At 42.4% G+C, this 21765-nt stretch overlaps 1 protein-coding gene across 2 annotated transcripts; it reads right to left on the bottom strand.

Annotated features, from left to right (window-relative positions):
- Window positions 1-164: 164 nt before the first annotated feature.
- On the bottom strand, window positions 165-17777 carry LOC116330412 (tumor necrosis factor receptor superfamily member 19-like). 2 transcript variants are annotated; one of them, XM_031752735.2, is made up of 10 exons: window positions 17297-17777; window positions 16400-16491; window positions 15751-15864; window positions 11106-11284; window positions 10924-11009; window positions 4454-4618; window positions 2428-2553; window positions 2212-2314; window positions 1382-1581; window positions 165-956 (listed from the first exon to the last, which is right to left on the bottom strand). In XM_031752735.2, the coding sequence occupies exons 2-10, from the start codon at window positions 16463-16465 to the stop codon at window positions 952-954; spliced, it is 1044 nt and encodes a 347-aa protein (XP_031608595.1). In that variant the 5' UTR covers window positions 16466-16491; window positions 17297-17777; the 3' UTR covers window positions 165-951. The 2 variants fall into 2 exon arrangements, with proteins under 2 accessions (XP_031608595.1, XP_031608594.1); XM_031752734.2 differs by having other exon boundaries at window positions 2428-2556; window positions 17297-17773.
- Between the last annotated feature and the right edge of the window lie 3988 nt (window positions 17778-21765).

Below are 21765 nucleotides of genomic sequence, written 5' to 3'. Positions count from 1 at the left end.
GAGGAAGACAGAACAAAAGATGTGGTATGAAAGAGAGCCAGAGACTAACAAGTGATGATTCAATGCAGAGAAGTCTATTATCACATGAGTGAGTGACTGATTCAAAGCAGCGCAGTACCTAACTACGAGGTTATTGATTAACAGAAAAAAAAAGACCTCAGAACTTCATCCGTATGACTGACTTTTTAATTTCATTAAAGAATTTTTACATTTAACAAAAAATAAAAATGAAGACAGAATGTATGTAAACATGTTCAAGTGGTTTATTTACAAAAATGGCACATGGAAGTGACCAAACACAACCATCGTCATAACTGGGTGCATGGGAGGGGGACATACATGATGCCTATCTATGTTACAAAAATATTGACCTATTTACTATCTTACAGTATCTACAACATATTTATCACTTAGACATTCCTCATCTTAACTTGTTCCATATTATCAAGATTGTCTTCAATGTGCAACATAATCACTTTTGACACTTTTCGTCACACTTCAAACTTTACAACTTTACACACAAAAGCTTCATAACACCAGCTGCTAAATGAGCGGTACAGGTTTTTTTAGTTTGTTTGTTCTCTTACACATGAAGATGCAAGACATTCTCGATGCAGAGCAGAGGCTCATTTTGATTCACTGCGCTCCGCAGTAATAGGTCAGTACTCCTCGACATTTGAACTTCATATGATTTTTACCTTCTGGGTCAACCAATTCACAGTCTCTATGCTTTTGTTTGCATGTAAGCACATATTCTGGTAGATGGAGGGCTCTGAAGTGGGCAGAGTGGCCACACTGGTTGTCCGAGTGTATGTAGTGGTGGTTGCGGTGGGTTTTTTTGTGTGTATTTGATGGGGGTGGACTAGTGAGAAATCCGAGACAGGATCCGGCCACGGCTGTTGTTGAGTCCAGGGTGGTTCAAGGGTGGAACACAAGCCAAAGAAATCTATGTCATCCTGGAAAGAGAGCAGGAAGAGGAATGCAGACACGCAGCGATTAGTAACGTATCTACCCTCGCCCAGCCAAGAACCTGACTTAAAACAGGACAGTCTTGTCTACATCAAAGAACTTTGTTTACCAGCTGCTCCTCATGGACACAGAGTCGCGTCCAAGGCTATAAAAAGGCAAGCCGTGAGTTTGAGAGCAGTTGATGAACAGCTTCTAACTCTCAGCAGGGATTATGGGATTTATTTCATACCGAGTCTGTGTTTTAAATCATGGGAGAGGCCATGTGATCTTTTTCTTTGCACAAGCAAGTGTGTTAATACACTAATAAAATATGAAGAATTAAAACATTTCTTAACCAAATTTAAAAACAAAAATCAGTATCAGTGTTTGTGATTTGTTCTTTGAAAGAGGAGTTAAGCTAATATCGCCTCACCTTCCTGAGTCGGTACATCTGTCACAGCTTCACTGCAGCTCCGTGAGCTCCTCTCAGGGGATTTGTCCCTCAACCCGCACCTTTCCCCCTCATCCTGCTCTTCTCCCACCACCACAGGTCCTTCTGCAGGTTCATCAAAATACTCAGCCCCACAGACAGCCTCGGCATGTCCTTCCAGGTCCTCGTCCATGTTTGCATTTCTGGGAAGCATAATTAAGAAAATTGTAGTTAATATCATCCCAAATCTGTCTGCAGCCACACCCTGTGGCTTCTGTGTGCTGTCAGCACTTCAAAGGTGTCATTTAAATTGCATCTGCAACACCTCGCTGAAACACCTGAAAATAGAACGTTGGGCCCGAGGCGGTAAAGCAGTGGGTACCAGTTTTGCAGCTGACTAGCCTACTCTGAAGCTCCACCCATCTGATTATCAGACATTCTGTTTGCAAGGGGCAACCAATCAGTAGAAAGGTAGGTTAAAGCGAGAGTAGCTAAAAGACTTGTTTTGAACTGTGAATCATGCACATTTAGTCTGGTAGAGAATAAAGACTAAAAATGTAGAGCTTTAATGTTGAATTTAGCCAGTAGCGACTCAGCAGAGCCAAGTAGTGCAAACACTGCAGGTTCTTAGTCATTTCTGTCTGTGCTGACAAATGTTTGGATAAAGGTGTTAACCAAACCAGCATGTTATGTTAAGCTTTAATGTAATGCAAGTAATATGGAGTTACTCAGCAGCCGCGTCTTAACCTCAGCTAGTTGCTCTTTGTGCTGTAAAAAAACCAAAACAAAAAACTTCTATCTTAAAATATCTGTTGTATTCTTTTTATCCTCACCCTTCACTGAGACTCATCTGGGACTGGAAAGGACTGTTACCCTGGCTGCGGCCCAGACTGCAGCTCTCATCGCAGCACAGAGACGGGATTAGATGGACGGGACCTGAACAGCACACACAGGGACACAACTTTACACAAACAGAAATTCACCCAGTGTTTGTAGTCATTGTCTGTCGATTTTAGTGCAAAATCCCTTTGATGTGAACCGCAGCCTACCACAGGTGTGTCCGGGGCCCAGGTGACACTGGCAGCAAGGTCTCTGTGGAAAGTCATGGAGCCAGCGGGCGTCCAGGCAGGAGAGCTCTGCTCCGCGGTAAGGACAGTCCTGAGACCTCAGAGAAGCTGCTGAGGAAACACACAGAGACGACAGATTAAGTAATGACTGTGAAACTTTTATAACAGCATTATTACCTCGATTGAGAACTGCCAAATAAAAGGTGGGACTTTTAAGACTAATTACAGAAACCAGTGTGGTACAGCTTTTCTCATCTTATGACTTCTGTCAGGTGAAATCCTTCCAGCTCCAACCGTAGTGTTTATCTACTAAATTTACATGCTCTCTTATGCGTTGGGAAATGCCTTACAACCCTCGGGTCCATAAGACCAATCAAAATTCCTTTGTATAATTTAAAAAAACAACTGTTAGCATTTCGCTGGAGTGAAGGGCGGGGTGCGTGTTTCTACTGGCTGAAACTACTGATGAAATAATTAACTCACTTTACATCACACAAGTATGAAAAACCAAAAGAACAATACACAACCGGTACCTCCTTGGTAACTTCTACCGCACTCTTTGTTTGGAGCAAGCACAGCAAGGGAAACGTGATGTCATTAATTCTTTGCCTGGGGACATTTCACATATTGAGGCATTTTTGGACTCAAGAATGCCGCAAATATGCAACATCAGGGTTTGATAAAGCTCAACACTGCACCCTGTTCTTACAGTTAAAAGGAGCAATGGCATGTTCATACAGCTGCCTTATTTACAGCTATAGAGTCCCTTCATATGCAGAATATTTCTTTGTTCTTTTTCCAGGTTGGATTGCATACATCTTCAATGATTTCAAAACCAGGAATTGGGTGCACAAGTTTGAATTTAAATCCATTCAAATGAGTTGCTTTCCTGGTATGGACCTGGCTTTTACCATAGTTCACAGCTTAGTGTTAGCCTGCTTTATCACAAAACCAGTTCTGATGTGTGTTTGGAACCTTAGTCCTGTTCGAACACCCAACTGTGCCCACGTTTTAAATGTTTAGCTGTTTATTTGAGGTAAAGCTGAAGCTACCACTATTATGCTTGACAGTTTATACAGTGTTCTTTAGTTTGAAACCCTCACTTTTACTCCTCCAAACATATCTCTCATCATTGTGGCCAAACAGCTCAATCTTTGTCTCATCTGACAATAAAACCTTTCCCTAGAAGACGTTTGGCTTGTCCATGTGGGCAGCTGCAAACTTCAGAAGAACATGAGGATCTACTCGTACAGTTATTTGAACTAATGATCTTAAAACCTGCAGTTGTTTAGAAATACCTCAAAGAGACCTTCCCTACTTGTCTAAATCTTAGATCTTCACCGAGTTCCTTGGACTTTCCCATTGTTCTGAATATTGGTCAATCCACTGAGTGCTATCAAGCAAATCCTTTTTATGTTGGCAAACAGAAACTACCAAAAATCCAAAATAATTTCAAACTTGTGCAGCCAAGTCTCATTTTTTTAAATCATTAAAGATGTATGCTGTGCAACTGGAAAAAGAACAGTGCAAAATAACCATAAATAGCCCAAAATAACCACGACATTCATGCCCAAAAGGGGTGTGTAAACCTCTGATTACGTTGTGTAAGGACTACAGACTCCAGCTTCCACATAGCTGCCCTCTCGGCACGTCTTAAAGCACACGTTTGAGATAACTTATCGCCATCTTATCTACACTGTTTGATGTTGTATAACTAAATACGTTTTGGAACACTGATGAGCTTTCCTTTGTTTTTGGAAAGCTTGACTAGAGTACATATCGAACTAGAAATTTTACTGTGCCCTGAAAGTTCAGCACCTGATGCGGGCGTTCAAAGTCCAAAGCTTGCTGTGTTGTCAAGGTGCATGAAAACGTTCTTGCACTAAAACTTTAATCTTACTTTACACCTCTGCCACAACCACGTTCATTAAGTTCCATCTCTTATTCTGATGGTTCTTTTGGACACAAGAAAATGTGAAACATGCGGCTTCAGAGCATCGGGACTCACCGCTGGGCTTCTTCTCCAGCAGCTGCCTCTTGCAGTAGATGACACACAGAACGAGCAGGGCCAGCAGGACTGTAGCAAGAGCGCTGCAGATGACCGCAGCCAGAGCCATGTCCCGTGGACTGGTCACTACCGAGGGCAGCGGCACCAGATTCACACGCCCACTGCCTGCCGAGGAAGTGGAAAGGAGACAAATGTGAAGCACAGTTTACCAGCAAGGTATCAGACACAAAAAAGGGTTAAAACAACAACGACAAAAATGAGGATAACACTTTTTGCTTAAAAGATTTCTCAGCCAATCAACTTCTATTTGCCTCAAGTCAGTAATCTCCATGCTAATGAAAAAAGTAGAGTTCAAAGAGAAAGACTCCATGCTAAATTCTTTTATCTGCCTCTGCCTCATACTCTGCAGAAGAAGATTTACAGTCGTTTCCCCCCCTCTACCCTCAGGCCGCCCTAACAGCTTTTAAATCAAGAGGCGGACATACTGGTCACATAGGAGTGTGTATGTGGCAGAGGGAAAGCTTAATGTTGTGTCACAGAGTGTGTGAGCGTGGCATTACAGTCCTCCTTCCTGAGGGGAAATGTGATGTCAGTGTGTGTACCCACCTTCGTGACCTTTAACACAAAGACAAAAACTCATATGGATAGGGCAGGCTTACAAAGAATGCAGCTCAAGTTCCCACACATGCAGAACATCAGCATATAATGTGGATTAATGCTGTTTGGAAAAAAAATTGGCTCCTGCTATGTATAATTATCCTTCTCAACACCCCACAGATATAGATAAAATACAGGCTCCATATGTAAACTAAGAGCAGCTAGACTGAAAACTTGGAAGCAAACAATAGACACTTAGCTGTAGCATTAGCATACACTTAACAGTAACGTGTCAGTTTTGAAGCTTTTTATTTTGCCCTTTTGCCGACTCCCAAGCAAAAATGTCTGTCTGCTTACCTGCTGAGTGTCCCTGTATTTTCTCAACTAGTTGCTACACACAGTCGACCATCAAAGCAGGAAAGTAAAGTCATTGGCTAACTTTTTGGCTAATGCTAAGTGAATGAACAGACAATGTTGATCCTTGACCAACATTATTCTGATGATGTAGGAACAACACCAACACAGGGATATTAGATCGTACATGTGAAACAAGCCATTCTGACTCCATTTTTCTTTCTGTGAGCCATGTTCCTCCTGATTGGCTGCCGCAAATAAACAATAATTTGAACGGGGAGGTGGGTGGGGCTGCTGTGCCAGAAATGACCAAATTAGGCATATCAACACTCTGACATCATACAGAGCAAAGAGTAGAAAAAACTGTCAAAAACCAAGCATGTAGAGGAGTCTGAAGCTTTTTTTGCAACTTTTTGAAATTATTTGAAACTTTAGCCTTGTTTAATATTAGCAGATTAAAATATGTCTGCTTTAGGATTTATACTTTGATAGAGAAACAAACAAACAAATAAAATTGCAAAACAAACTTAAAATTTAGTTTTAAATGTTGAACTCTTATGTGTGTTATTTATCCCAAATGTTAATCAAACAAGGTTGCCGAGGATATTTGATTTGGCAAATTTTTAAACACAGCAGTTTTTAAACCTGATTTGCAACACATAATAAAAACAAGCTTGCTGCACCTTTTCTTTCTAAACGCTGTTTTTATTTTTTTTAAGGGTTAGGCAACATTTTTTCTTAACCCATGTAAATTTACCAGGGTTATAAAACTAAGCACGTCTGGAGCAGCACGTTCTCAATCCTCTCCAGATTTTAATCACAGCAATACACAGAAACAGTGTGGCACAGACATCCTGAGTGATGAGATATCAGGAGACAGGGTAACATGTATAGCATGTAAACTGCACGTCTCCACATTCGTCTGCAGCTTTAAGAAGAGGTGGACAAAAAAACAAAAGCAGTGTGTTTGGAAGAAACTTATCTCCGAGACCACGTGCAACTAGCTTACCATTACTGTCTCTGATCATCATGGATGCAAAGCAGACTGAAAATTTACCAAAAGTATGGCAAATATAATGAATGACATTTGTTTGAGAAAACTTTGCTGTTTGCTTTCAGTATATTAATCATAAAGACAGCTGGTTTGAGCCTTTTCACTTCCAAGAGCTCTTTGTTATATGCAATGTAAACATTTAACTTTGTGGAGGTTTTTTTTTTTTTCTTTAATGCAGACAGATAGGGGATAGGGGTATTTTAACATTCCTTTCAAAAAAAAGGGGGGGACCAACTAAAATAATAATAATAACCAAGCTGAGTTACAATACTCAGTTTGACCCACGGGGCAAAGACTTTGTGTGAAGTGAAGCATTCAATCCTGCTCCGGCATCAATAAATACTAAATGATAGCGGAGATGAATGGGATAATACATCCCAGTAAAATTTACACACTTGACTATTTACATTATATTCCATGTTTTGTGATTTTTTTTTTTTTTTTGTTTAAATATGCAACTGAGGCACTATTTATGTAATTTCTAATTTGCAAACTTTTACAAAATAGACATTTGAACAGTGGTTACAGCTGGATTCAAAGTTCATGTTACCTGATGGATTCAAAGGTTTTCATTGAGAGGGTATTTGGTAGGAAATAGTTTTTTACCTGGAAAAAAAGTGTAAAAAGACGTACATCTTCAAACTGCATATTAGTATTTTTTTTCCTAATCTAATCATTATTGCCATGAAAGACACAATATGTTTATATCTGACCACTTTTCTAAAAAGAGTGGTTTTAATATGCAAATAAGGAGCCAGACTTTGAATGTAATGTCAAACAATATTTCTTCAGGCTTTCTGAAGTTTTTCTTTGGACAGTGGCTGCTGTTTCAGTTACGTTTAGTCATGTTCAGTCCACTCCTTGTACCTGACCATTTTCAGGGGATTGTTTTATTTCTGTTTGTTAAGCCACCTAATGCTGACCTGTGAATCATTCAGGCACCTAATTCAAGGCATGAACCAGCCTTGTGCCCATACATAACAAACAACTTGGCAAAGAACCACCTTGTTACTGCTGACCTGTGGCAAAAACACAATTTGTTCCAGTTTCTTTAGTTGAATCTGTGAAAAATGCGAATGACAGCACAGTTTGAGGGACAAACGGAAATCTACAGCAGATCTGAAAGCCGTACCCTTAAGAAATACAAAAGAAATCTAGCAAAGACCTCACGCAGGACCTGAGTGATACATCTGTCACTTCAGTTGATCATCTACTGTTCACTGAAGCTTTATCAGAAATGGCTGCAGTGGCCGTCAAGAAATGGTTTGGGACTACATTTCAGCCTTCAGATTTTAATCTACCATGCAGTACCATCTAGAAAGAACCTGATTGACAACAGCTTCATTTTTTCAATATGGCAATGATCCTAAACACACTGCAAACACCTTTTCCCCCAAATTTCCTATCAAAACATAAAGAAATGAGGGGTAGCTCAAGACTTTTGCACAGTACTGTATGCCATTTGTAAAATATATATATATATATAAGCTGAAATATCAGCATGTTTGTGTTTTGTGAGAGTTATGCCAATAATCTCTCTGTACTGTATCTGACGTCTGACCGTTATGTTTAAACTCTCCCTTCATTGTCATGGTCAAATTCAGCTCATCCGAGACGAGCATCTCAAGCCAGCCTGTTATCGGAGACGCAGCAGCTGCAGCAAACACAGACCAACACTGGTCCATTGAAGAGAGCTCACCTGCTGATATTATCTGCATACAAACCAGACCAATAAACCACAGCCTTTCATAGCCTGCTGACTTTATGGAATGCCACAAAGTCCAAATAAAAGAAGCACTTCTTTACACCTCTGAAGGCTCTTTGACCGTCTATGAACACTATTTTAAGAGCTTCTTTAGTAGAGCTGAACAAAGGTTTTGGCGTATTTAATTAGGAGCTGTCAAAACACCTGAACACTTTTATAATGGAGCTCTATCAAAGTCTAAACATGTTATGTGGTATAAAATTTAAGGTGGAGCAATATGCTAATGACATATATCTATAAGCTCTGTTTTTTTCTCTAACATTATGAATTTCTGAATAGGACTGCCATCACACTGGATGTCACTCCTGTCAGCTCAGAACAGAAAACTGAGGCTACATGCGATTACCAGCATTAAACATCAGAAGACTGAGACTCATCAGACAGGGCGGCATTTTCCCAATTTCTGCTGCAACATTCAGATGGTGGGGTCAGAATTTGGAGTAAACAACATGAAAGCATCCATCCACCCTCCCTTGTATCAACAGATCAGGCTACTGGTGGTATAATAGTTCAGGGGATATTTCCTTGGCATACTTAAGCACCAGCTGAGGTCCACAGTGTACCCATCTTCTGATGGCTGCTTCACCACAAAGCTCGAATCCTCTCAAACTGGTTTCTTGATCTAATACAGCACCTTTGTGATGTGGTCTAATGGGAGATTCCCATTATGGATGTGCAGCTCAGAAATCTGCAGCAACTGTGTGACGCTGTCACGTCATCACGGACCAAAATCTGTTTCCTGCACCTTGTTGATTCTGTGCCACAAAGGACCAGCCTGGTATTAGCAAGCTGTACCTATTAAAGTGGCAAGTGAGTGTGTGTAGTGTGTAGTAGCACTATCAGGAAGTAGTAATATTAGTACAGTTTTTCCAACCTGCCTCAAATATACCTAATAATAAAACTGTGTTTTATAGCTGACGGCACGGTTTCTCTGTTCTCTGAACAAAAATAAGGATCAAATTCCCGTCTGACTCGCTCTAAATCCTTTCTGACACTGTAATAAATGTGATACCGGGACAAGCCACAAAGAGCAGGTAGCATTCCTTCAACAAGTGTGTGTATGTGTGCGCACGTGCACACATATCTGTCTGCACGCCCGTGTGCTATTTAGTCTCTGAGATCTACCGTGACAGTGAAAAACTTCAGCAGATGAAACGCATTAAAGAGGCTGAAGGGAATCCATAAAACACAACCTCATTTTTAACTCCGCTCCAAGAAGCCACTGGCGGGGGTGGGGGGCATAAAAGAAAAAGGGAGGAGAAGAAAGGAGGGGTTTGAGATTTACAGTCCACCACAGACGGCAGCATATCTCCCCTGCACAGCTGCACCTTTACCCCCACCACCACCAGCCCCCGGGCCCGGTGTGGCCTATTAGAATGATCTGCCCTTTAAGTTTTCACCACCCTGCTCAAGATAACACTGGAGGCAGAGGTGGAGGTGGAGGGAGAAGGGAGGGGGGACGAGATTTTCAAACATTTGGAAATGTTCCACTGAGAGTCTCTGTAGGAGCTAACTACCAGCTATGTTCTCAGACACAATGGCCATTTTGTTTCACAGGGGCTGCACTATTATCAAAACGGGGAGCTGCGCAGATGGACGAATGTGCAGACGGGGAGGGGGGCTGTCAAGGCCAGCGCTCATTACACGCGCTACACCGACAGAGATACAAAGATGAAAAACCCAACCGGCAGCGGATGATGCGATGAAGCGACTCTTCTTTATACCTGGGGCTCGTGCACAAAAGTGTTTCTGTTTTTTTCCTTTTTAAGAGTTTTCCCAGAACTGTCCTCATTTATTTGACACTGGGGTGTTAACTCTGGCTTGAACAGCCCCAAAGTTCTTGTTGCCAAAAAAAGAGCCTTGCTGGAAACAGCTGCCGTATCCTCCGACATCAGGAAGTCACACTCAATTACCAAAAGGTATAAGTTCACTCGCCTGTTGGTTTTATGTGGAAACCTGAAATCATAAGGTTGCACTTAACTACTTACAAAGGCCAGAAGAAAGAAGTTAATTGGATCTGCAGCCTACAGGAATGCAAGCCCACAATACTTTGTGAATGCATCAGAGCACACCTCCTTGTTTTTGTTGCATAATGGAAATAAATTATGCTGCTCGAAGCGGCACACTCCTGCGGACATGTTTACTTTGGTGCTGGGACAAAGACAAAGAACATTAGGGTCATTTTTAGGAACGCTGTTGGGTTTTTGTTTAAGGAAGTTTGCGCATTTAATCCAAACAGATTTTTTTTAAAATGAGTGACATGCACTGAACTAATATAATCCACTGTTGGCAAATCCACTATTATGCTACTGGTATCCATTTCAGCTTTTCAACTGCTCAGCTTGTAAATCCAAGCATTTATTTGCACATATAGCGTAGCTGGCAGGCTCAGCGAGGGCTGGTGAATGAAATATGGCTGCGGTGCTGGTTACTCCACTACCGTGTGCTGGCATGTGCGTGCCCGACCTTTGTTGTGGCACTTTTTTTTTGGTTCCAGCAGCAGTTTGGCAAGGAGTTCAAAAGTTTGTCATGGAGGGTGATGTTTGCTTTTGGACTATTGTATCCCTGTTGTTTCATGTTAAAACATCATCTATTGTGAGTTAGGTATGAATGGGGTGTGTTCATGAGAACAGTGGACAAAATCTCCCACTCATGTTAGTCCAACTGTTAGAGGAGGTCAGAGAAAGCAAAGGTGCTTACAGTTGGGCTCATAAGGAGGTGGAGGGTCTCCACAAGGTATACACTCCATGTCCTGGAAACCGCTTAGTTTCGTCTTCCTGTAATATCTGTGCAAGACACAAAATCACATGTTTGTTAACCAAAACAGATGCCATTAACATGTAGGTTTTCATAAAACTGACCAGTAAGATGCGTCCTCTCACCCTGGCAGGCAGTCACCACACACGGCGTTGCTCGTGGTGGAGCAGTTGCCCTTCTGGAAGCGGTTGATCAGTCCACAGTCCAGGCAGGGTTTGCACTTCTGCAGGCTCCGGTCCTCTTTGAAGCGACTGCTCCGACAGGGCACACACCGGGCATCCTCTCCATAACCAAAGCCACATTCCTGGAAGGATTAATGGGAGAAATACACCGGGTAAGAGGTGGGGTTGTTGGTTTGGGGTGATGTGCAGCTGGTGAAAAGAGGGCTTGAATGCGGCCTACCGGGGGTCTGGAATTAAAGAACGATCTTGGCTCGCGGGATCAGACGAGAACAGTGGCCTGCCTCTTTTGAGAGTCCATCTTACACTGGCAATAAGCTCCCTGACTCTGTCAGTATGAATGAGTAGCCTTCCGCTGCAAGACCCAGAAAGGCCATGCATTTGAATAATAAAGGCTGGAGGGGACACCCACTGTTGTATTATTGCAGGTTTATTGCTGCGTTTGTGTGGGACTCCCACTCCAAGCAGACTCAGTGAGTGTCCCGTTGATTGAGAGGCCAGCAAAGCAAAGGAAACGCTTCAGGAAGGGGGCAAGGATTATGGAGAGGTATATGGAGAAAACAAGATGAATACTCTTTTTGTGTTCAGCAATTGAAAGTGCACATAAAAAGCACAGCTTCCTTCAACTGTGTGAATGATCTAATGCTTAAAAAAAACCTTTATTATCACCTGAGCGACGCAAAAATAAGGATAATGTAAATTAAAAGATATGATTTTATTATTTTATTGGTTGTGTGGAATTTAATGTGTATATTTTTTTGCTTGTGTGAGTTTTTTCTAAGACTTTCCCAGTTTTTATATCAGCTGGCAAAGTAGAAACACAAAAGTCTTCAACATTTTAAAGCAACATTATAAAGTTTTCCTAAGAAGAAGCCAAAACTGTTTCAGTTCTTTCCCCTGTCTGTTTTTCTCCCTTTCTTTGTGTCACATCTCTAAAAATGACTCTGCGAGACCTCAGTGACAAACTGACATTTCCATGACAGCTGACGTTACCCCGAGGGAATGACATCATACATCGATCATTCATTATCAGCTCCACAGCAGCTGCCCTCCTGTTATCCAGCATTACCACACTGAAATCTAAATCCAGGAAGATACACAGGGAGCGGTGGGGTGGGGTGCTCGTATATCATTAAAGTGAAGGTCAGCTTCAAACAGGGCTTCTCCCTTCTCTTCTCTCTTCACCCGTGTCCCATTTCACCGGCCGGGCGTGCATTCCTGTTGGAATGTGGGCTGAAGGTTTAGATATGATTGGGTGGGGGGGGATTGGCGAAGCATGCTGGCAAGAAATAAAAATGGAGGCTGGAGTCTAAGATGTGATCTTGTGATCGCACCGCAGAGTCAGGACAGAAGACGAGGAATTTAGTGCTTCCAGCCAAACACATGTGAGCCTGACACTGAACCCCTGAGCAAGGCCTGGCCCGAGGTGGACCCATAAGGCTGGACTTCTGCAGCTGTTGCTGTGAACTCGCCATATAAGGCCTTACCCCTCTAGTCGTGCAGACCAGAAGAACCCAGGGAGGGGAGTGGATGTGGGTGACCGATGAGTGATAAAGAGGGGGGAAAGTCAGGATAAAGATTTGGCTGCCCACAATTGCACACCACGAGAGAAAGAGACACTTGAATCCGATCTTTAAGAACGCACAGCCAGGCCTGCTCGGGCATGGTTCTGTGACCCACTTCTTCATGAAGGAGGGGGCCCCGGGATGATTCGTCCGCGCTCAGCCCGGCACTGGCACGAGCTCTGTCCATGGGGCACCGCATGGCAGGAAGGGCTGATGCTACGAAAGACACAAGCAGGTCAGAGCACTGAAACAAAAGGAAAATGGAGCCAGTTCCTGCCCCTCTGATCAAGGAGCCGTCCCTTTCTTCTTTTATCCCCGCTAACAAAGCTCAACAAAGACCCAACTGAGACGTGTTCAGCAGCTAAAGGAAAGCCTGCACTATGCTGCGGAAATCTGTGATGACGGGAGTTATTATTTATGCAAAAAGAGCAACATAACAAACAGTCTGTTAAAACATTTTTGAGGGCATCAAAGCGATACGCCGAGATGAAAGAAATCATCTGGGGAGAAAACTATTTGAACTGTAGTGTGAAAAAAAAAGACAGATTACGAGGAAAAAAGCCCAACTAAAGCGAATAAACCTCGAAGCGTGGCTGCTCCCATAGTTTTGCATGAAGTTCTCTCATGTGGTTTTCACCTGAAAACACGTAGAAAAACTGATGCTTAACATCCCGTTTCCCTGCCCTATCTCCTGATCTACTTTGGGCGAGACCGCCAAGCACAACACAGCACTGCAGTGTGGGGAGAGAAGGCGGTGGTGCTGGGGGTGTGCTGGCTGGGACCTGAAGCAAGTTCAGACGCACAGATATTTCTGAGATTAAGAGGGAATCACAAGGGGGCGGGGAGGCCCTGCCAGTCATCTGATCCGGGGGATGAAACACGACGAAAAATAACGGCGTGCTACTTGAAAGAGGAGTTTTGTGCGGGACATAACGCGCTCTCTTTGTTTCTGTTTAAAATCTACTACAGCCTGGCTTGTTTAAACACAACAATCACTGTGATTTTGACACTTCTGCCGCTGCCTGTTGCTCCCTCTCTTTAGCCGGTGCCACCCAGAAGTCCTTTGTCCTAGAAGTGTGGCCGGAGGAAATGCTACACTCTCCCTTACATACTACAAGATGCTGACACGCCAAAGTTGTGTTCCTGCCTAGCTTTTTTAATGCCCCCGGCAATCTTCCAGCATGCACTGGAAGGCCATTTACGCCTTCACCTTCATGCTTGATGCAACACAGCTTTACTAAATAACCTCCTATAATGAAACCTAAAGTGAAGTATGTCAGGGAGAACTGGTTTTAATTGATGTTCCCTCTGTATGGGTGGTTCTTTTAGCAACAGTTAGCGTGGAGGAGCTAATTGATGTTTGTGAGCCAGCCTCAGAGCGGCTTCCAGAGGCAAACTTCCAGAGCAAACTGGGCCACATTCCTCTGGGATCTCTATGGCAGCTGCACAGAGGGACTCCAAAAGTTTTTTGCTTCCCTCTCGACACTCAGGCTAGCCTTTAAGAATACAGACAGATTGTCTGAGCTCAGATCACAAAGTTGTTTCTCTGGGAAACTTTCTCCTAGAGGAAGGCCCAGGTCTCCATTTTGAGTCGGCATCCCGCTACCTTCAGAGAAAGAATGAGGCAGCCAATTATTAACCAGGACCCCAGGGTGGCTAGCGGCATTCATGCCCGTCGACGCTGCAGGGGAACACGAGGACTACTGAAGCGTATCAGCGACCACAGAGTGCATGTCTGTGTGCACTGAGATTAAAGGCGACCCAGACTTAAATGCATGTGTGCAACAGATGTCAAGGGGGGGGGTGATACAGAGTTTTTCGTCGGTGCTAAAAGATGTTTTGAAGTGTAAAGTCAGTTTAGCAGATGTTTTATGTGCAGTATTTTCTTCACTTTAAGAGCTTTTCATGTTTTTTTACTGCAGCAAATCCTGCAGTCTGGAAGTTTTCATTTTTTCTTTTGACAGTTCGCTGTCAAATATACATGTTTTTATAATACTTGTACTGCTTTTTAATCAATCAATCAAACAGCACAAAGACAAAAGTGTTAGAGAAATTACCCTTCAAGAGGACCTATTTTTTCTTTAGTCTACTAGAGTAGCCTTGAATGATTCACAATTCAAAATAACTCAAAACAATCAGTCATGTAGCCCCTCAGTATTCCAGTTGTATGAAATAAGCCGTTTTAGCTTGCCTTTCCCTCACTTTCCTTCTGATTGGCCGCTGCATGCAAACAGTGGGTTTCAACAGCAGGTAGGTGGGGACTTGGTGTTCAAAGAAATGAGAAACTTTGGTTTAATTATCTCAGCTTTTTTACTGTATCGTACCAGCGCGCGGGGGGGGGTATGCAAGGCTTTACTGTGTTCCACTATCATTATTAAATCAAACTCATTAATTCAGTTACTCACTTTTACATCACTGCCTACACTTGCAAAAGTAGGTAGGCACATAGCTGCTGCCAGAGAGGAAAGCCTCTGCTTACCAGCCTTAACTGACACTAAAGAGGCCTGTTTGTACAAAGCGAGCGCACACACATACACACACACACAAACCTGTGGCTAAGGTGGTGGAAAAAATTGTATTCCCAGTCGAAAGCAGCAAGCTTAGGCATGGCTGCCTTCAAACAGTAAAGACAATAAGTTGGACGGGGCGCAATGGGGGGAAAAACAATGGAAGCCATTCAGCTGCAGAAGGTCAAAAGTATGGGTGTGACTGATTAAAGAAGGGTCGGTGTACTACAAAAGCTAATAACAGCTTGGCTGTTTTTGTGCATGAAAGACAGGAAGTAATAAATAATGTCTGTTCCCTGGAAAAGATACGCTTTTCTAAACAGTGATGTCCATTCTTTTCATAAACCAACAGTTTTTCCCCCACAAATCCAGCCAACTTTGTTCAGCTCAGGGAAACTGACTCGGCTGACCTGTTATGGATTACAACACTCTCCATTTCTTAAATAAACTGAGGCGCACACTGCTTTTTGGGAAAACGCTCTTTGTGGACAAATCAAAAAAGTTTAGAATAAATCCAACCTTTGAAAGCTCCTGTCCTGCATCACACTGCTTGCAGGGTTTGCAGTTTCCAAAGCGGTCCTTGTACTCTTGCTCTCGGCATTCTCTGGTCTGCTCTTCGGCTCTCGTGTGAATCTGAATCAGAGACAATCATTTAGAGAAAGTTAGAAGATTCCTGCATTTCATTCAGAACAGATAAAGCAGTCTGATTCCATAATCATTTATGGAGGTCGCCCTCCCCTCCCTTCAAACCCTGGGACTCCTGTTTGAAAATAAGTCCCGATCCTGCAGGGAAGAGATAAGATCGAACCTGAATGAGCCCTGTGGGAAAACTGTAAAGTTCAGCAGCAGAATCTAAGTAGAAAGCAACAATGCAGTGAATGCTAAGCCCAGAGACAGCGGTTGACAATCTCTTCAGCAAGGATTTTACTGATCCCACAGGTTGAGCAGTCACCCAGTTAACGCATATGCAGCACATTTCAGGTGAATATGTGCGGTTTGTGTATCTGCCGTTTTTCACTTTTGCAGAATATATACAAACTGTGCATGCTGAAAGCATTTGGCTCACATGTGGTCCAGCTTCCCTTGCACACATTGCAACAAACAAGACATGCATAGCAAAAATATCCATTTTAAGTTTGTGCAAAAATGTAAAAAAAAAAAAACTTACCAGAGATGAATACAGGACATGCAACGTTAGCACAAGTGAGAAGGTGTTCTGAAGCATCCTAACCATTTTGATGGGGCGCTCAGAGCTTGAAGCTGAAAGAACAAAAACAGCAATCATCAAACAAGTGAGTGTGCACAAGTATGTTATTATAGACTTATAGACCCTAAAAAAAAGAAAAGAAAAAAGTGCAAAGTCTATCAGGAAGAAAGGCTGGTTGGGTAAAATCATCTGAGACTAAACAACACAATGATGTGATTTGATTCTTCTCCACCCAATGCAAGCCAGGGTTAAACTTTTAAACAGCACTGATTTGCTGGAGGTTTGTTAAATGCAAATTTGCTGGGCGGACAAACCTTACCCACCAAAAACACAAAACACTTTTATTGGGTATTCAATTGAAAATTAGTTTACAAAGAAATGCCAGCACGAAGGGAGGAAGGAGGGAGGAAACCCGTTTAATATCACATCATAAAAACATGGAAGTTGTGGGTTTGAATATTCCAACTATAAACACCAATATAGCTCAAGCCATTGTAAATAAGTAGCCTATAAACTATACAGGCAATGTGTGAGTGAAGATTAAAATTCCTTTATGTGGAAAACTGTTAAAAACATAATCTCAGACAGCATTCATAGCTTTGCAAAAGGGACGTGTCATAGTTTCTTCTTCTTCCTTTTCAAAGTGTACAAATAAATAAATAAATAAATAAAACTAAATTTTGTAACCATAGACTCGATACTGGCGAATAAGTCCTCCAATACGCGTGCACAGACAGAGAGTTTCAGTCGTCTCGTGCCTTTAAAGCGAGGTTTGTCCCGTCCTGTGGATACAGCAATCAAGGCTCGGTCTGTCGTTTATCTACGAGCGTCTAAAGGCGACATCAAAGCTCTTCTTACCTGCTGCAAACGGAGCCTCCTGATTAGAGAGTGTCGCTTAGAAGTCCAAAGCTGACCGGTGAGAGGTGTGGTGGGCTGTTTCCCGCACCGGTCCGCTCACCATGACAGTGCTGCTGCTGCTGCTGCTCCAGCCCGGCACGGCTCGACTCCGAGCCGCTGCGGATCGAGGGCAGACCGAGATCAAAGGCGGAGAGAGAGGAAGGGAGGGAGGGAGAGGGGTTGGCTTTCTGGATACGAAGCGCGTGTATCTGATCTGTGATCAGCCTGTCTACATCAAAGACCCGGTGTCTCTCTCTCTCTCTCTCTCACACACACACACACACACCTGCACACCTACACTGCTCCACAGGCTGATCAGTAGCACCGTTTCCATTCAGCTGGTTTCTATCGAGATGTTTTACAAACCCTCTGCCTGTGCGTGCTTTATTTGATGCCTTTGCTTTGCCCTTATGTCCTGGCCCGTGTGGTCCCACGGCCCCCTCTGACCTCACACGTTAAACTAGTTTAAAAGAAAAGTTAACACAGCAGTCTAGCAGACCATAAAGAGTTGTTTAGCCTGCCTGCTTTTCTCCTTCTAACTTGGCCACATTTATTTATTTGGTAAGCCCTCATCTCTGCTGCAGATTTTATGATGTCAGCGTGCTGCTCCACCATTGGCTGAACCTGTGGTTAATCCATCTAATAGGAAGAGCAGAGTTCAGGGGATATACAGCGACTACTGCAGTAATTCACTGTAAATATCGGCTCTTGAATCCTCTCTCTGATGTAAGATGAAGGTGTTAACAGTGAGTTCAGAGCTTTTGACGTAGCCTGTTATTTTCTTCATTGTCCTTGATTTTTTCCCCCTCTCTTTTTAATACTGTTGCTTAATTTGTGAAAAGAGTGGCAACCAGAAAAAGACTGATTTTCCTAAGGCCACACTGAAACCAAAAGTTCGTATATCCACCTGAGGTAGAAAAAAGTGAGCAGTGTGCACACTGGTGTGTGTGTCTGAACCAAGGCAAAGACACAGAGGACAAAAGTTCAGCACTGCAGTAAAAGTGGCCAATTACTGTACATGTCTGGACACGCTCTGTATCGATTCCAGGAAGCTCACTGTTTGCTTTGCAAATGTTACTTTGAATGTTATTTGTAATCCAATTTCTTCACGTAGCCTATGTGGCAGGTAAATACTTTCTCTTGCAGTACTTTCCAAAAGTAATAGTCTTTGACCTTGCAAAGGCTGAACTACGAAATAATTGCCAGAAAATTCAATTTTTTTAAAAATCTGGAGTGTTTATTGAACCGTCTAACATTTTTTCTTTAAAGGAATTAAATATCAGTTTGCATATGTGGTTTTTAATTTGTATCAGGGAGGTTTTGTTTTTTCTTTTTTTAAAAAAAAGCATTTTTGTGCAATTTATTGCTTAAAAATGTATTGTGTAATTTATTCAGGGTTTTCACTTCAAGAAATCAAACTGATGATGCAGAAGTCTGAAAAACTCACAAAAACTCATGTATTAAATACGATGGACTTGGTGTTATTGGGTTAAGCATTTGTCATGATGTCATATGTAGCAGTTTAAGTAGTAGTTTAATGTAGGCAGTCCCCTGAAAATATTCCAATTTTTATGGTTCATGTTTTTATGGCCTGTATTCATTCGTTTCCATCAAATCTATAAATCACTGCGTGTCTGTAGCCTGAGTCCTCTAGCTGTGGGAAGACGTCACTGCAAGCCAAACCTTTCTTCCTGGAGCTTTGCTGCTGTCGCCATCTACTGGTGCAGGTGATTTAAAAAATTCATGGACTTTGTGCACACTGTGTACAGTGAACGTAATCAATATTCAGCAATAACACTCACAGTATTATCCCAGAAAAAAAAGTAGCCAACTCTGTTATCCTTTAATACCGTTCCCTGTGTCTAAAGGCCTCCACCATAACTTCCATCCCCAAAAGACTCATATAGAGAGCCTCAATGAGTACAGACCTATAGCCCTCACATCAGTACTTATGTGTACTTACCCCCACATCATGTGATGGAGGTGCTGGAGAGACTAGTTTTGCTCCTCTGCAGTCTGCACACAGACAAAATCTGGGAGTGGAAGATGTTATCATGCTGCAGAGGAACACCTTTAAAAGCGCGTTTAGCACTATCCAGCTGCTGCTATCGAGAGAGACTCTAAAGGAAATGTCTTTAAGCATCTACATGATTTTGTGGATTACTGTTCACATGACAGACAGGCTGCAGCATATGAGACTGGGCAGTGCTCTGTCTGCAGCATGGTAACTCCACCAGGGCTGTGTTGCCTCCAATCCTGTTTACCTTGTCCACCTCAGATTTTTAACACAGTCCACAGAAGGACTCCAACGGTTCTGCAGAGGTTGGATGTATAAGTAATAAATAAGACCACAGAAATGGTGATTAACTTCAAGGTGAAAAGGACAGCTACACATCTCGTGTCTATCCTGGGACAGGATGTTGATGTTGTTGGAGGACCACAAGTATCCAGGCTCTCATCCTCTTCTTGTATACAGAAGCTGAGATCCTTCAATGTGTGCACCAAATGTTAGCAATTTTTTCCACCAGTCAGCTCTGGTGACCACTGTGTGGTTTGCTGTGTTCTTATACTATAGCATTATTGCACTACACATTTATACCAAAAGTCCTTCAGAAGACCCATGTAAAAACTCATAATTTTTCTTTTTATTCTGTTATTTTCTATGGAGTATTCAATTTTAAGCAGGACTGATTGAGTTCAATTCAATATTTATTTATATAGTGCCAACTCACAACAAAATTTGCCAGAGGGTGCTTTATATTGTAAGCTAAATACCTTATAATAAAAGAAATAAAACCCCAACAATCAGACATCTCCTATGAACAAGATACTTGGCAACAGTGGGAAGAAAGAACTCATTTTCAACAGGAAGAAACCTCCAACAGAACCAGGTTCAGGGAGGGGCAGCCATCTGCAGCGACCAGTTGGTTGGTGGGGAACAGGACAAAGACACACTATGAAGAGCCAGACTTTAATAATTACTGGTGAGTAAATGCAGTAATGATGTATTAACATATAAAAAAGTGGAAAAAAGGTGAGTGTTTAATCTCAATTTCAAAACAGGAAACTATAGGCCCTACAGTCTTTCACATCTTTAAGACATGCTTGCAACTTAAGTAGTTGCTTGTATCATCTGGCTTCATGGTTAATAAAACTGGGCATCATTTGCATTATATTGCAAAAAAGAAGCAGCTAATTAGTATTAGTATAAGCATTGGTCCCAGCACAGAACCCTGTGGAACTCCATGACAAACTTTCGCGCGTGAAGAAGGAACCCCATTTACATGAACAAACTGGAGTCTTTTAGAGGGATATGAGTCAAACCACTCCAGGGCAGTACCTTTAATACCGATGGTGTATTCTAATCTCTGTAGTAAAATATTGTGGTCTATGGTATGCACTGAGGTCTAACAGAACCAGCACGATATACATAGATTTATTTATTTTTTTGCTCTAAGATACTCTTCTCTTGCAGTTGACTTATTCGAACCTATTCCTCGGTGTTAGTTGGACACACTATATAATATTTCACATAAAAATGTAAGTGATGGCCCATCTAAAGTGGACACATTCTCTTCTTCTCGATTACATTTACCACACTTGTGTCTTTTTCTCACTCTTCTGCCACTGAGCCCCTACATTACTACTTTTAAAAATATTATTAACTGGATTATTTGTTCTAGTCTACAACAGTTTGCACTCTGTATAATGCACAGTGTCTATTCGCCCATCCCATAATATGCTAGTGTGGTGCGTCCCATCGGACGTTTCCACAGATGCTGTCTCTTTAAGAGACCTGCGCGTTAAAACCTGCAGTATGAAACAAGTACAGAGGTGTTCACGCCTGTTAGAGATCACATCTGAGGGCTGATTCCGTTTAAACCAACATCCCTGGAGTGTTGGTGCGGTCATTTAAAGGAACTTGAGTCCTCCTCTGCGGAGCAGCAGGAAGTGCAGAGATGCTGCGCTGATGCTGCTGCGTTTCCTCATGTGAGTATCCTCCTCTCTCCAATGCGGCAATAATAAAATGTGATCTGCTGGGGCGATAGAGCGCTATAGGACATGTATTTCGGCTCAGAGGATATTTTCAAATGATGTAGAAATTGCATGTCTATTGTTACAACATAGAAGTGGGCCTGCGTGGAATTATCTTTATTATAGCCTTGAATACCCGAAATCGCAGCACCATGCTAAGTTTGAAGTGTTTTTTGCTTCTTTTTTTGTTGTTGTTGTTGACGTATTTAGTAGATAGACTGCGTGTCCTCAGACAACCCTCTGAAGGTGCTGGGAGTCCTTGACTTTCAAGTGATGATGTCACTTTTCTACGTAAATCTGCCCTAAGGTATTGCACCACACTCTCAAATATAGAGTGGATTGGGTATATGATTCCTGCCAAAGACACCAGTATGAGAAGAGCCTCCATATATTGA

Source organism: Oreochromis aureus, linkage group 14 (assembly GCF_013358895.1).
Source record: "Oreochromis aureus strain Israel breed Guangdong linkage group 14, ZZ_aureus, whole genome shotgun sequence".
NCBI classification, from domain to species: domain Eukaryota; kingdom Metazoa; phylum Chordata; class Actinopteri; order Cichliformes; family Cichlidae; genus Oreochromis; species Oreochromis aureus.
Note: the sequence above shows the minus strand (reverse complement) of the source record. Positions and strands in the feature narration are given on the sequence as shown.